Source organism: Megascapheus bottae, chromosome 2, assembly GCF_031878675.1.
Source record: "Megascapheus bottae isolate mThoBot1 chromosome 2, mThoBot2.hap1, whole genome shotgun sequence".
NCBI classification, from domain to species: Eukaryota; Metazoa; Chordata; class Mammalia; order Rodentia; family Geomyidae; genus Megascapheus; species Megascapheus bottae.
Window position 1 is genome coordinate 4,023,753 of NC_143510.1, and position 13,894 is coordinate 4,037,646.

The following is a 13,894-nucleotide window of genomic DNA, read 5'->3' on the forward strand; positions in this document are numbered from 1 at the left end:
AAAACTGGAAACATGAAGAAAAGACACGCCTAACTTTCACCACCTAAATCTAGCATGTCTGATATATGTTCATTTGTCTTATTTTTATTAAATAGGATTCTACCCTTCATGAACTTTTCATTATTATTCTTTCTTCTGAATGTTCCTCAACCTTCTCAGAGTGTAATTCTACTGAGATGCAAAGTTAAAATATGTCCTAAAACCTCAAATCCTTGCATAATCACATTTTTGTGACCATGTTCTAAAATGATACTTTCATATAGACTTAAGACTTGGGCAAATTTTCTTACAAACCTTTGAGACTATCATAGCTAAAAATTAAATACTGTTTAAATCCCTTTTGATAGTCAATGATGAGAACAGTGGTTTTCCTGGACAAAATGCCATGACCTACTCTTTTCCCACGCCCTGGCTAAGTCCCTTGAGAAGAATTTTAAATAGACTTTTTTTTGCCTTCCTGTTTGCTTTAATGAGGTGCTAGATGGATACAAGCTGACATGAAAGTGATAATAAATGATGAAACAAAAGCATATGGTGTGTGACATTATTAGGATAGAAAGATCATAATCCTACACAGTCATTTTCAGAGTGCTTTTTTTGCTCAGTGCCAGTGGCTCATACCTGTAATCTTAACTACTCAGGAGACTGAGATCTAAAGATGATAGTTCAAGGCCGAACTAGGCAAAAAAATACATGAGACTCTTATCTCAATTAAACTTGAAAAGCCAGAAGGAAAACTGTGACTCAAATGCAATCCTTGAGCAAACACAGCTAAGCAATAGCACCCACAACCTAAATTCAAGCCCCAGTACTGACACACAGACAAAAAATACTTTATCTACTTGTTTAACTTCTTAGTTGCTTTTTTGCATAATTCATGTATTCATTTGTAATATCTAACATTTTAGTTTTATTTTCAAATAGAATAAGATTTTTCTCCAGCTCAAGGCTAGCTCTCTACCACTTTGAGCCACAGCTTCACTTTTGGTTTTCTGGTGGTTAATTGAAGAGCTTGCCCTGGCTGGCTTTGAACTCCAGTTCTCAGATCTCAGCTTCCTGCTTAGCTAGGATTATAGGTGGCACCCAGCCCAGTGCCTTTTGATTATGCTGCACAGTTCTTAGGAGTTTGGCCTAGTGGTAGAGTGCTTACCTAGCATACATAGAAAAAAGCTGGAAGTGGTGCTGAGTCTCAAGTGTCCAAGGACAGTGCTCAGGCCCTGAGCTCAAGCCCAGGACTGGCAAAAAAAAAAAAAACCTTCATCCTTATTGACTTTTCATACCATAGGAAAATATAACTCTCCTTTTGCATTTGTGCTATGTTGGTTCATGTATGATTTGATTTAAATTATGTAATTACAGTAACAGGTATAAACAAGTTTAGATAACAGTCATTCTTAATTTGATATCCATACACTTCAACATTCAAAAAATGTGAGCTTAGAGGAAGGAGCCAAATTGAATCCCAGGAGTCCAGCGTCCCATGGAAGTATATGTTATGGAAAGAATGAATAGGTTAATCTGGTGAATTGATTAATTGAAAGGCGTCTTAGAGAGCTTCTCTCATTGTTTTCAGTGATGCTTAAAGGAAGATCAGTAATCTGCTGGAACTGTTGAAAGTAGTAAGTGCTTATTCCCTGTGGGCTCCAGATGTATTAAGCAAGAGAAAGGGAAATGGTTTCTTAATCAGAGAGAGAGCAGATTGGTGAGGGTGGAGTTGGGTAGAAATCTTCCTGAAGTTGCTCATTAGTGCCTTTTTTCCTTATTAGTCTTCCCCAAAGACAAGAAAAACCATGAATATTTTAAATGTTTAAAATGTAGTGTAAATAACAACTTATGTTCTAATTTTTGTGATTTTTGGTTACTTTAGTATTAGCTTCATACAGTTTACTGGCATGTTAGCTCAAAACCTAGCACTGATACATGTGCAGTCCTGATATATTCTTTATTTGGGGCTTCATGTCATAGTATGAAAAGATATTTTCAGTGTTCAAAATATATTAAAGTTACTTGAAAGTGTTACTTTTTAAAAAGTGTATCTTGATTAAAATTTCTTCAAGCTACTGATTTGTTTTCCATAGTTATCCTGATTTTGACTGCAAAAATGCTTCTCAACAGAAAATAGAATTCAGAGAAAAGAATCTCTTTTATTAGGTGACATTTTAAGTTCTGTAGCCAATGTTCTGTAACATATAGTATAAAATTGTATTTATAATACTAGGAACTAATAAAACAACTAAGAAACATAACCCAGACAATGAAAGTCTTTCTGGACTTACAGTTAGTTGTTCACCTACTCTAAATACCAGTCTTCTCATTTATTAATTCCATGTCTCAGTGTGAACATGACCCAAAGAACTATTGAAGAAGCCAGATTCAAAGACAGCTGTCTGGAAGCTGTCTGCAAGTGCTGTTGAGAACTCAGTTTGTTGTACCATTCCAATCAAAGTTTCCAGAGTTCACATGAACCATTTATGCTGGCTCTCAGTGACAGGACAAATGTGTTGTATGTCCTATTATTCATGACAGGATCATCGTTAGAGTTTGGTACCATTAAAATTGCCTTTTACTTTATTTTATTTTCTGCTAGTAGTGGGGTTTGAACTCTGGATCTGTGCATTGTTCCTGAGCTTTTTTACTCAAGACTATCACTTATAGAACTTCAGCCACAACTCCACTAGAGTATCTTGACTGGAAGCTAGGTCATCCCATGATTTCAAAGAGAGCTGCGCATGTCCACTGTGACCCCACCTTTCTCTATTCTTCAGCCTCTGTATAGAGCTGTGGGTTTTCCATGAGAATACACTGGTTTCAGAGCTTTCAGCTTTGCTCAGAAGATAGATGACAAAATTGCCCTGAGAATCATTAATCAACATTAGTCCGTATTGTGAAATGACCTTGAAAAAAGAATACATTGCTGCTTTGAATCTAACAGGGAAAGTCATTTTTATTGTTCATGTTATTCTCTATATAGAAGGTTCTTTTAGGCTTTATGTGACTCTTGAAAATTATGCCAGAGGGTTAGAAGACTGTAAATACATTTCTTGAAAAGCTTAACTGAACTGGTGTACTTGCCTCATGCCTGTCATTCTAACTTCTCAAGTTAAGGTCTGAGGATCACAGTTCAAAGCCAACCTAGGCAGACAGATCTTACCTCCGATGAACAGGAAAAAGCTATGGCTCAAGTGTATAGGAACACCCTTGAGTGAAAAAGCTAAGCAAGAGTATAAGGCCCTCAATCTAACCCCCCCAGCTCATCCCCCAAAAGTTGGCTGATATAATTTATATAAACATTGGAATTTATATATATTAAAATATAAGTTGAGTATATTCTACTTCAGAATCTGACTTTTCAAAAACCAGGTTTGTGGACTGTTCTAAATATAGTAAGTCCTCCCTTGTCCTATGAAAGAGAATGTAGTTATTTCATGACTTTTTCTAAAATGGCATCCCCTTTAAGTGGATGTCTTGTCTTTCATTACTGATCTTCCTCTTAACCTTTTGCTTATTTGTGCTACTTCCTGGCACCTTTATTATAATAGTAGAATAATCACCATCCCAAAGACATACACATCCTAATGGATAGAAGTTGTGAATACCTTCTGTTACTAAGCAAAGGGATATTAATGTTACAGACTGATTCACATCTGCTGATGAGTCAGAGTGAGTGATCCTTAAACATAGAAGAAAAGGGAGACAACGCGAAGTCAAATGGATGCCATATAAGTGAGGGATCAGGAGCCTGGGAGTATAGAAAAACTTAACAGCCAAGTCAGAAAAGGAACATAGCCCTCTTGACATTAAAGTATTTTGTTTGTTTGATTGTTGTTGTTGTTACTGTTTTTGTTTTACTTTGCTTTACAATGCCCAGAGTTTCATACATGCTAATAACTACCTTACCATTTGTGTCATGTCCTAGCCCTTTTATTTTGGTTTTGAAATAGACTGCTCTCCCAATGAGTGATTTTCCTGTCTCCTAACTCAGAAGATCTAAAATCTCAGAAGATTTTAGATCACCAAGCTTGTGGAATTTGTTTTGGTAGCAGTAAAAGATGAATACCTTTATCAATGTCAGAGACATAAAAAAGAACATGAAACTCAGACCACCCATTCAAGAAAAGATTCATTGATGGTGACAGCTCTTGCCACCTGTGAATTTCAACTCCTGCTCACCGTCCGTGGCACAGATAATCCATAGCTGTCTGTTGCCACAGTAACGGCTTGCATAGGTATTTGGTGTTGGTATAGCCTTCATGGATGTCCATCACTGGCAAAATGAAGCCTATGTTTATAGCACCTCACATGCAGCTATTCTACCATAGAAGGTCTGCTCAGACTTAGGTCATGTGTCTGATTTTATATGTACCTTATCTTCAGCCAAAGTAAAATATATGGATTCTCTGAACCCAGGATGCTATTTTGTACTTCAGTGATCTGTGTGTGTTACATCATCCACCTCCTCCACAATTCCAGATCGTCCTAGCCTCTGTCAACCCCATGAGGGATTCAGGACTCAACAACAACTAATCAAGGAGCCCTCCATGTCAAATGTATTGGCGTATAGTAACTTATGCATCTTACTATGGGACACTAAAGTTATTTTTTTCCATTTCCTTCTTTTAGTACTCAACTGTGAATCTCTCAAAGGCAACAGCATCTGATAACATTTATGAGTTCTTAGTAACTCAGGGATTTTAATACAGCAGGCACTCCATGAGTCTAATACAGCACACATTTCATATTTACATAATTTTTCATTTTAAATAAAATTCAGGCAAATTAGTTTGATACCATTACCTTTATACTGTCTATCTCACACTTAGAACTTCATAATTTTATTGGATCACAACTTAAAAATATAAAAATACTCTATTTGAATTTTTCTGTAGGGGTGTGTGTGTGTGTGTGTGTGTGTGTGTGTGTGTGTGTCTGCTTGCCTGCCTGTCTAGTATTGGGGCTTTTACTCAGAAGCTCACATTCTTACTAGACCTTTTCAGGTGTTCTGTCACTCGAACTATAGCTCCACTGACAGATTTTTGTTGTTTAATTGGGAAAAAAGAGTCTCAAAAACACTTCTGTCTGAACTGGCTTTGAACCTGGATCCTCAGATCTTAGCCTCCTGAGTAGTTTGGATTATAGGCATGAGTTCCTGGTGCCTGATATCATGACTCTTTTTTTTTTCTGTGCAGTATATCTGGTCTTGTTGGTAAAACATTGAGAAGATTTTGAAATTTAGGAACATGGAAAGCATCAAATCTTTTTTGTCCTTAAATACTCAGATTTTTTTCTCAGATTTCTTGGAGTATATCTTTTTCACTTAGTGTTTACATGTAAGTTTGACTTTGCTGAGCAGGTTTTTATGAAAATATGAACAGAACTTTAAAGTTATAAAACTATATTAAGATGGGATGGATTGTTAGCATACTTTTTATCATTATTTTATATTCTGACTACAAAAGTTTATAGTTTTTATTGAAATAAGCGTAACTACACCAATAATTTCTCTCTTTTAAATTGCTATCAGAGTACATTCTTATCCAAATATTGATGTGCCCATCTTTAATTCAAGCTACTCAGAAAGCAGAGATCAAAAATATCATGTCTGGGCCAGGAGTTTGGCTTAGTGGTAGAGTGCATGCATGAAGACCCAGGTTCGATTCCTCGGTACCACATATACATAGAAAAAGCCAGAAATGGTGCTGAGGCTCAAGTGGTAGAGCCTTGAGAAAGGCCAAGGACAGTGGTCAGGCCCTGAGTTCAAGGCCCAGAACTGCCAAAAAAAAAAGATCATGTCTGGCAGCCTGCCCAGGCAAAAAGTTAGCGATAATGTTTTTTGCAATCAACAAGCAAACATGGTGATAGATGCCTGTCATCCTAGCTTGAATGGGAAAGACAGATAGGATAATAATAGTTTGAGGCCACAGCAAAGCAGAAAACTGAGACCCTATCTGAAAAAAAACTAAAATAGGGATGGATCATAGCTCAAACAACAGATACCTGCCTACCAAAAATTCCCCGCAGTCAAATCCCAGTACTCTTAAAAAGAAAAAATAATCCCCAAACAGTATAATTTTTAGTCTATCAAATACATTCTTCATTCTGCATAGTAACTTACAAATTTAGTTTACTGTTTTAAGAAAACACTTCTTTTTATCAAGATTAATGGGTCCATGACATTAATATTTTACAGCAAGACCCATCATTAATTTAAAAAGTAATAAACAAGTCATCGATTAATCAGTGAGACATATACATACTGACAATTTTGTTTTCTTAACTGTGATGAATGTGTGATAAGTATCTGGAAAATCTGTAGTGTTTTTATCTGTGGAAATGACCAACTTTAGAATGGATGGAACTGAAAGCAAAGACAATCCTTTAAGGTTTGATCACTATCATATTTCATCATGAATCATTTGGAGTACTTTGTTTTCTTTTAGGTCTGCTTCAAAGCAATGAGCTAACATAAGTACTAATATATCTGCCAGCAAATAGGTTTTAGGGTCTATAAAATAGTCTCCAGGAGTGGGGCTATGGCTCCAGGGGTAAGTCGAGCTGAAGAGCTCAGGAATAGCCCCAGGCCCAGAGTTCAAGCCCCATGGCCGACAAAAAAAAAGTCTCTGGTCAACTTACTTAGCACGGGAAAGTTCCATACTTCCACAATGCTAACTGCATTCTGACACATTATTACTCCTGACTATTCTCTGAAGAGTTTCTCTTTGTTTTTCTACCTGAACCATGATCCAGCCTGACTTCTTTGCAGATTAATTGGAGATTGAGTCTCTAGGACTTTTCTGCCAGGGCTGGATTTGAACTGAGATCATTAGATCTCAGGCTCTAGAGTGGCTCAAATTACAGGTAAAAGCTGACTGGCATCCATCTCTAAAGAGATTATTCATTTGTTCCCTTTCTACCATTGTAGAGTTTTTCAGTGAGTCCTGTATTCTTCCAAGGACATTAGTTCACAGTCTATGATGATTCCTTATTTATACCACAGACTTGGAGCTTGAAGGCTTTAGTGAAAAATATTGGTTCCAGAGGTCAGATAAGTTTTGCATTAGAAGGTTTCACCAATCCATCCTCTTGTTTGGGCATTGTCTCTATGAAAATGACATGTTCCTGATAGATAAATAAAGTTCCTGTATATGTATGTGTACACACACATACACACACCACTTTCTTATTCTGCTTATCCATTGTAGGGCATTTGGCTATTTTCACAGTGTGGCTATGGTGAATAGTACAACAGTGAACATTGGTGTGTAACTGTCTTTACTATATCCTAAGTTGTAATCTTTTGAATAAATGCCCAGGGGTTGTATTAGTGGATCATAGAGTTTTATTCAAGGAACATTTAGTTTTTAAAGATTCTCCAGGGTTTTGTTGTTGTTGTTGTTTTAAGGAAACATCAAACTGTGTTTCATAGTGGGTTTACCAATTTAGTCCTTCCAACAGTGTAATAGGGTTCTTTTTCCCCTACATCCCTCCTCTACTTATTTTTGTTTACATTCTTTTTTTAAATTTTTTATTGTAATTAATAAAAGGGTTACATGATATTTGCCAGATAGAAGGTGCATTAATTCACATACATTGATACCCTTTCACATGTCTTGGTACCCATTACCCTCCCCCCCACCCTCCCCACCCATCTTGGTTTGTTTACATTCTTGATGATGGCTTTTCTCATTGGCATTAGATGGAGTCTCATTGTTGTTTTGATTTGTTTCTTCATGTCCAGGGATATTGACCATTTCTTCGTGTATTTACTGTCCATTTTTATTTCTTCTGAGACGTTTTTAATTCCTTTACCCATTTATTAAGCTTATAAATTGGATTGTTCAGAGCCTTGTAGGATCAGTGAGACATATTTTCTGTCATACGTGGAAGTTAGGTCTAAATTATAAATATACAGAGAATCATGTATGGAATTGTTTTGCATATATACACAAACAACTTGGCAAAAAATATATTAGGGGGAGGATTCCATTGGTATAAATTGCTTTGAATTACTAACAGTTTAACAAAATGAAAACCAGAAGGCTGGAACATAAGTCATCATAGGGAAAGAGGAGTAGGCAGACAAATGGAGGGAGTGGGCAAATAGTTAACATTCAATGTACATATGTGAAAATGGAGCCAGGTAACTTGGGACAGGTAGGGTTGGGAGAGATGAAAGTAGAATGATGGAAGGGGTGACATTAATCAAGATATAGTCTAGTAAGTTACTATGTTGAATTGAAAATCCTTTGCACAACTATTGGAAGATAACACAAAATGAATTTCTGATGATTAAGTAGCAAGTGAATACATTTGAATAGAATTTCTGTATTATGATCCTGTAAGCAGCTTATATATCCTCTTCTCACTAGGCTTTTGTTAGTCATGATTTTTATGTTAAAGGGGCTCTATCTTTATGATTGTCTCTTTGATATCTCTGGGCAACAATCAGTGCATTCTTTGCCTTGCAGGTACTACAGTGCCACCATCCTACAGATGTCTGGTGTGGAAGATGACAGACTCGCAATATGGCTGGCCTCAGTTACAGCTTTCACCAATTTCATTTTCACACTTGTGGGAGTCTGGCTTGTTGAGAAAGTGGGTCGCAGGAAGCTTACCTTTGGTAGTTTAGCAGGTAGGTGCCAAGATGAAGAATTCAGTTTGAATGACAAGGCCAACACTGAGAATCATTTTGAAGATGACTTCTTAGCCAAACAATATACAATTATAGTGATAGACAAAAATTACCAGCTTAAATGTATATACCAAGAATTTGTAGTCATTTCTATGTTCCTAAAATCTAGTTTGTGAACAGAAATGAATTTGAAGAATAATTTGGGTATATTTTTTTCTGTTATTATTTGGAGCATGTCTCAAAGACACAAAAGTGAAAATAATGTTTTTTTTGTTGTTCTGTCTTTGTTTGAAATACTTCTGAACCATTTGTGTGGTATTTATTTTGCTATTCCTGGGCCTTGAACTCAGGCTCTGGGCATTGTCCTTGCGCTTTCTGAAGGATAGAGCTTTATCACTTAAGCCACAGCACCATTTCTGGCTTTTTTCTATGTTTATGGTACTGAGGAATTGAACCCAAGTCTTCATGCATGCTAGGCAAGCATTCTACTACTAGGCCAAACCCCTGGCCCCAATGTATAGTATTTTTATGTTTAGAATTTTTTATGGAAAGGAACTGAAGGCAGTTTTTCCAAACCAAACAGTGGACTGTTAGAAATTTATAATTTCTTAAGGTCTTTGAGTTTGAAACTGGCCTCAATAGTAGAGTGCGATGATCTGATTGGTTAAATGTGTTTTCTAATAGCTAAATAAGGCAAAAATCTTTCATACTGATGTTGTGAGGTGACTCACCAGGAGAGACTACAAAGACACAGAGTATAGCCAATAGAAAGTCTTCATAGGGATGGAAATGTGGCCTAGTGGTCGAGTGCTTCCTGGCATGCACAAAGTCCTGGTTTTGAGTCCTTGGTACCATATACACGGAAAAAGCCAGAAGTGGTGCTGTGGCTCAAGAGGCAGAGTGCTAGCTTTGAGCAAAAAGTGTCCAAGGACAGTTCTCAGGCCCTGAATTCAAGCCCCAGGACTAGAAAAAAAAAGTTTACATTAGCTACCCAGTGATTACACTTGACCATCAAGTGGCCAAGTGCAGTGCTGAGCCTCTTCGCAGGACTCCTTTTATGGAAAAAAAAAAAAAAACCAAAACCTCATTTTTGTTTGTTTATGGCTAGGTGGGAAATCTCTAAATGGTCCTTTCCTGCTGGTTCAAGCCCAGCAGTAAGTTACCCAAGCCAAACAGAGCCTTGAGCAAGAGCAACATGACCATCACTTAGGATCATAAATGGAATAATGGATGCATATATTTTTAAATGTCAAACTGTATGGAACTAGTCTCATAGGTAGAAGTACATTTAATTTCCATAAGGAGTAACTTTTATCAAGCAGATGCAAGGATCTCTAACACATTTGACATCCACCATGTGGCTAAGATGGCACTAGCCAGACCCGATCTTCCCACTTCACTGATGTAATCTTTTGTGTTTAGATTCTTCCCATTTTTGTTATTTCTCTAGCTTGTGTAGGGAACTCTTTTCTGGCAGGAATCATGTGGATATGTATAACAACATTAACACTCACAGGCCATACAAATTATTAGTACAGGAAATCACATTAGACTATAGACATATGTCTGTCCTATCATATATTAATCACATGTACCATGTGATTTTTGGGGCCTTCAGGCTAGATGGGCCCCACCTGCCATTGACAAGTTGGGACCCATCTTTGCATTCTCTTCACATGACTGTATCATGTAATTTTCTGTGTTTTTTTTTCCTTCAAATGCAGAATCACATTCCTACTTAGTAATTAACTGTAATCTAATAGTATTCTTTTATTATACATAAACAGTACATACTATTGTTTGTAAAAAATACAGCTTCCTTTAAAAGAAAATTTTCTATGGCAGTATTAACTAAATTCTATTTTTGCCAAAGTAAGCCTAAAACAGGCTGTTGGTGTTTTTCTTTTGTTTTTGTTTTTGTTTTTTTGGGGGGGTAAGTCTTGTGGCTTGAACTCTGGGCCTGGACACTGTCCCTGAGCTCTATAGCCCAAGGCTAGTACTCTACCACTTGAGTGGTAGAATGCCACAGTGCCACTTGTTGGTGTAATTTGAACCAGATCTGCTGCAGCAGTATTTGAGCTCAGGGCCTGCTTGGTGCCTAGTGGGCTTGTTTGCTCTGCTGGTTTACTACCACTTGAAGCATGCCTCCCCCTCAGTTTTTTCCTAAGTGATATGGAGTCTCAGACTTTTCTGCTAGGGCTGCTTCAAATCTTCATTGTCTGTATCTCAACCTCCTGAGTAACTAGGATTATAGCCATGAGCACAAGCGTCCAGCTTACTTGTTCCATATTTTGATGAGAAATTTCATTTTGAGTTCAGAAAGACATACCCCTCCTGAGGAGGAAGAGAGGAATTCTTCCACCACCTGTTCTCTCCTTAAGCACTGGAAGCCCTTGCAGTAGGAGCACGCTGAAGAATTAACATGGAGGCAAAAGAAGAAATATCCAGGCCGGGAGTTTGGCCTAGTGGTAGAGTGCTTGCCTAGCATGCACAAAGACCTGGGTTTAATTCCTCGGCACCACATACATACATAAAAAGCTGAAAGTTGTGCTGTGGCTCAAGGGTAGAGCTCTAGCCTTGAGAAAAGTCCAAGGACAGTGCTCAGGCCCTGAGTTCAAGCCCTACAATTGGCAAAAAGGAAGAAGGATCCAGGGCTAAGGAAGTTGTCATATCCAGGGCATGTAGTGAAGCACAAGAGAAAGGAATGAAAAAAGATGCAGAAAAGTTTGAAGTCCAGGCATAAATTCAAACTCCACGCTGCCAAAGTAGATAAATGAAAAATGAAAAATAAACATTGGCCAGAAAAATGAACTCTTTACATTAAATGTAATAGTTTTATATAATAATCCATGTCCCATAGTTTGTGGGTTGTTTGGATTGCTGAGAGACAGAACTTTCAAATAGGTTACTTGTAAAATATATATATATATATATACTACTTGTGCCATGGCATCACTATGTGCTAGGCTTACTATCTTAAAAAGCTCATTTATCACAAAGATTTTTTTACTAAGTATTAGGAAAGAGGACCCTCCTTGTTCCTTCCCATATTCAAATTTCAATGTTTCATGATGAAAAGTACCTATTCCCCAAAAATAAAAAGTAGAAGTAATTCGGGAAAAAAAGGAAAAAGAGCAAAATAAATAAATAAATTAGAGAAAAGAAAAGGGGTGTATTCTTTAGTTTGGTTTTTTTGGGGGGCAGGATAGGAAACTTGTATCTTCACTAAACTTGGGATCCAAACACTTCAAAAAGTCTTTTTCTCTTGTGATTTGGCTTTGTAGTTTTTTGGATCAGTTTGCTTGTTTGGGCAGAAAAAAATAAAGTAACGGGAAGAGTCATGAGCGGTTTTGTTTACTAGTACTGTGGCCCAGTGCAGGGGGACGAACTTCAGCTAGTGCCGGGGCGGACTTCTGGCTAAGCTGCCTCTGGGAAATCCTTTGACCTTTTGAATGATGGTGCTCCCAGCACCACTTCTCAGGCTCCAGTTGGCTTGGCCAGGTCTTTGCCAGCAGTCAAGATGAAGCTGCTCTCAGCTGGTGGGGGAGGGAATTCCTTCCCAATGCCATTCCACGAGCAGAAGTGCAAACTTCTCCTCTGAAGTACCCACATATTGCTGGATTCTTAGGTTTCTTGAAGCTGGCAGGTCCACGCCATGGCAGGGTGACAGCTCTAGGCTCACAGTCTATCTGGCTCTGTCTGGAGCCGGCAGGTCTGTGCTGCCAAGAAGCGCTGTCTGCTCAGGTTTGCAAAAGAGGCTTTGTCTCCGTGGCTGTTCCGAGCAGCTAGCACTGCTCCATGCTGTCTTCTTGCACCAGTTTTCTGCCTTTTTTCTCTCTGACTGAGATCTCTGTGGTGCTAAAGCTTGCTTAGGATCGATCTTTGGGTAGGAACTTTCCCCTGCGATGCCAGAGCTGGTATCTTGGTGAGAGCTCAGAAAGACTCACACTAAACCACTGCCATCTTCCACCAATCTTGGAAGGGGTATTTTCTTTTCCTTTATTTTTTATTCACACATACCATTTCCCTTCTGTCTCTCAATCCTAGGCCTGGTTGCCTTTTGGTAACAATAAGATCATAAAATATATGTTGTGGTGGGGGGAAGATAGCGCTGAGACAATATGGATGCTGCCTAGCTCTCTCCCACAAAAAGAGAGAACCAGGGAATCCAACAAGCCAACTACCTTAAGAAATCCACAACAACAAACTCAAGAAGCAAGTAGAAGGACTCAAACCAGAAAATAAATCCAGATAAAGCTTACATCCAACTTTCTCAAAGAATTTGAAGCACAATGGCCCCCTCCCCTCGCCGCCAACTCCAAGTCAGGAAAGCCAAAGGCAGAGTGCGCCATCCCCAGAAGCCCGGACCACCACAGAAACCAGCATAGACCTGGCCAGCAAGCGGCAGAAGCCAGACGCAGGAACCAGCGCAGACCAGCAAGCAGCGGAACCCAGACACAGAACACAGGCGGCGGCTGAGATCCCAGGGGAGTGAACGATTCTCCAACACCTCAGAGCTCACAGCCAAATGCAGAGGAGTGAGTGGCCCAGCAGGTAGCCCAGCGGGTCCCCAAACCCATTGGGAAAGCAGAGCTGGTGGCGAGCTATAGAACTTAACTCAGACCCCTCCAGCCCACCCTAGAAAGACTGGCAAGTGCAGGGGCCAAGGAATTTAGAATCCTGTCCCTTCCCCCAACAGCCCCCTCCCCCAGACCACTGACTGGAGACTGACGGGCAGGCTAGCCCTAAGACCTAGCACCCCACAAATGGGGGCGGAGGTGTCCCAGCCCCCACTCTCCCAACAGCCTCTTCCTCTAGACCTCGGACTGGAGACTGACAGGCAGGCGAGCACTAAAACATAGCACCTCACCAAAGGGGGCGGAGGTGTCCCTGCTATCACCTGCCCAATAGGTTCCTCTCCCAGGCCATAGATCGGAGACTGACAGGTGGGCGGGTGCTAAGACCCACCACCCCACCAAAGGGGGCGGAGGTGTCCCAGCTCACCCACCCAACAGGTTCCTCTCCCAGGCCACTGGATCTGGAGAGTGGGGGGCGCTGAGACCCTGCCTTCCAACAGCGAGTGGGGTGTGTGGTAGTCAAGGAGCCAGCATCTGTCCCACTCAAATCTTGAGCCAGGCACCCTCCAGCTGGGAATCGCCAGCAAGAGAGCACCAAGGGCCCCCGCCCCCACAGTCACAGACTCTCTGACAAAGCAGTAGAAACACAGCAGGGAACTGAAGGGCACACCAGTAGCCAAGCTCCCTT

At 39.5% G+C, this 13,894-nt stretch overlaps 1 protein-coding gene across 1 annotated transcript in view; it reads left to right on the top strand.

Moving 5' to 3' along the window:
- Positions 1-13,894, top strand: part of Slc2a13 (solute carrier family 2 member 13) — a 318,943-nt gene that overhangs the window by 212,035 nt on the left and 93,014 nt on the right. Inside the window, exon 5 of the mRNA XM_090319807.1 lies at positions 8,466-8,629. Coding sequence (XP_090175933.1) covers positions 8,466-8,629 — 164 coding nt within the window. The remainder of the gene's footprint in view (positions 1-8,465; positions 8,630-13,894) is intronic.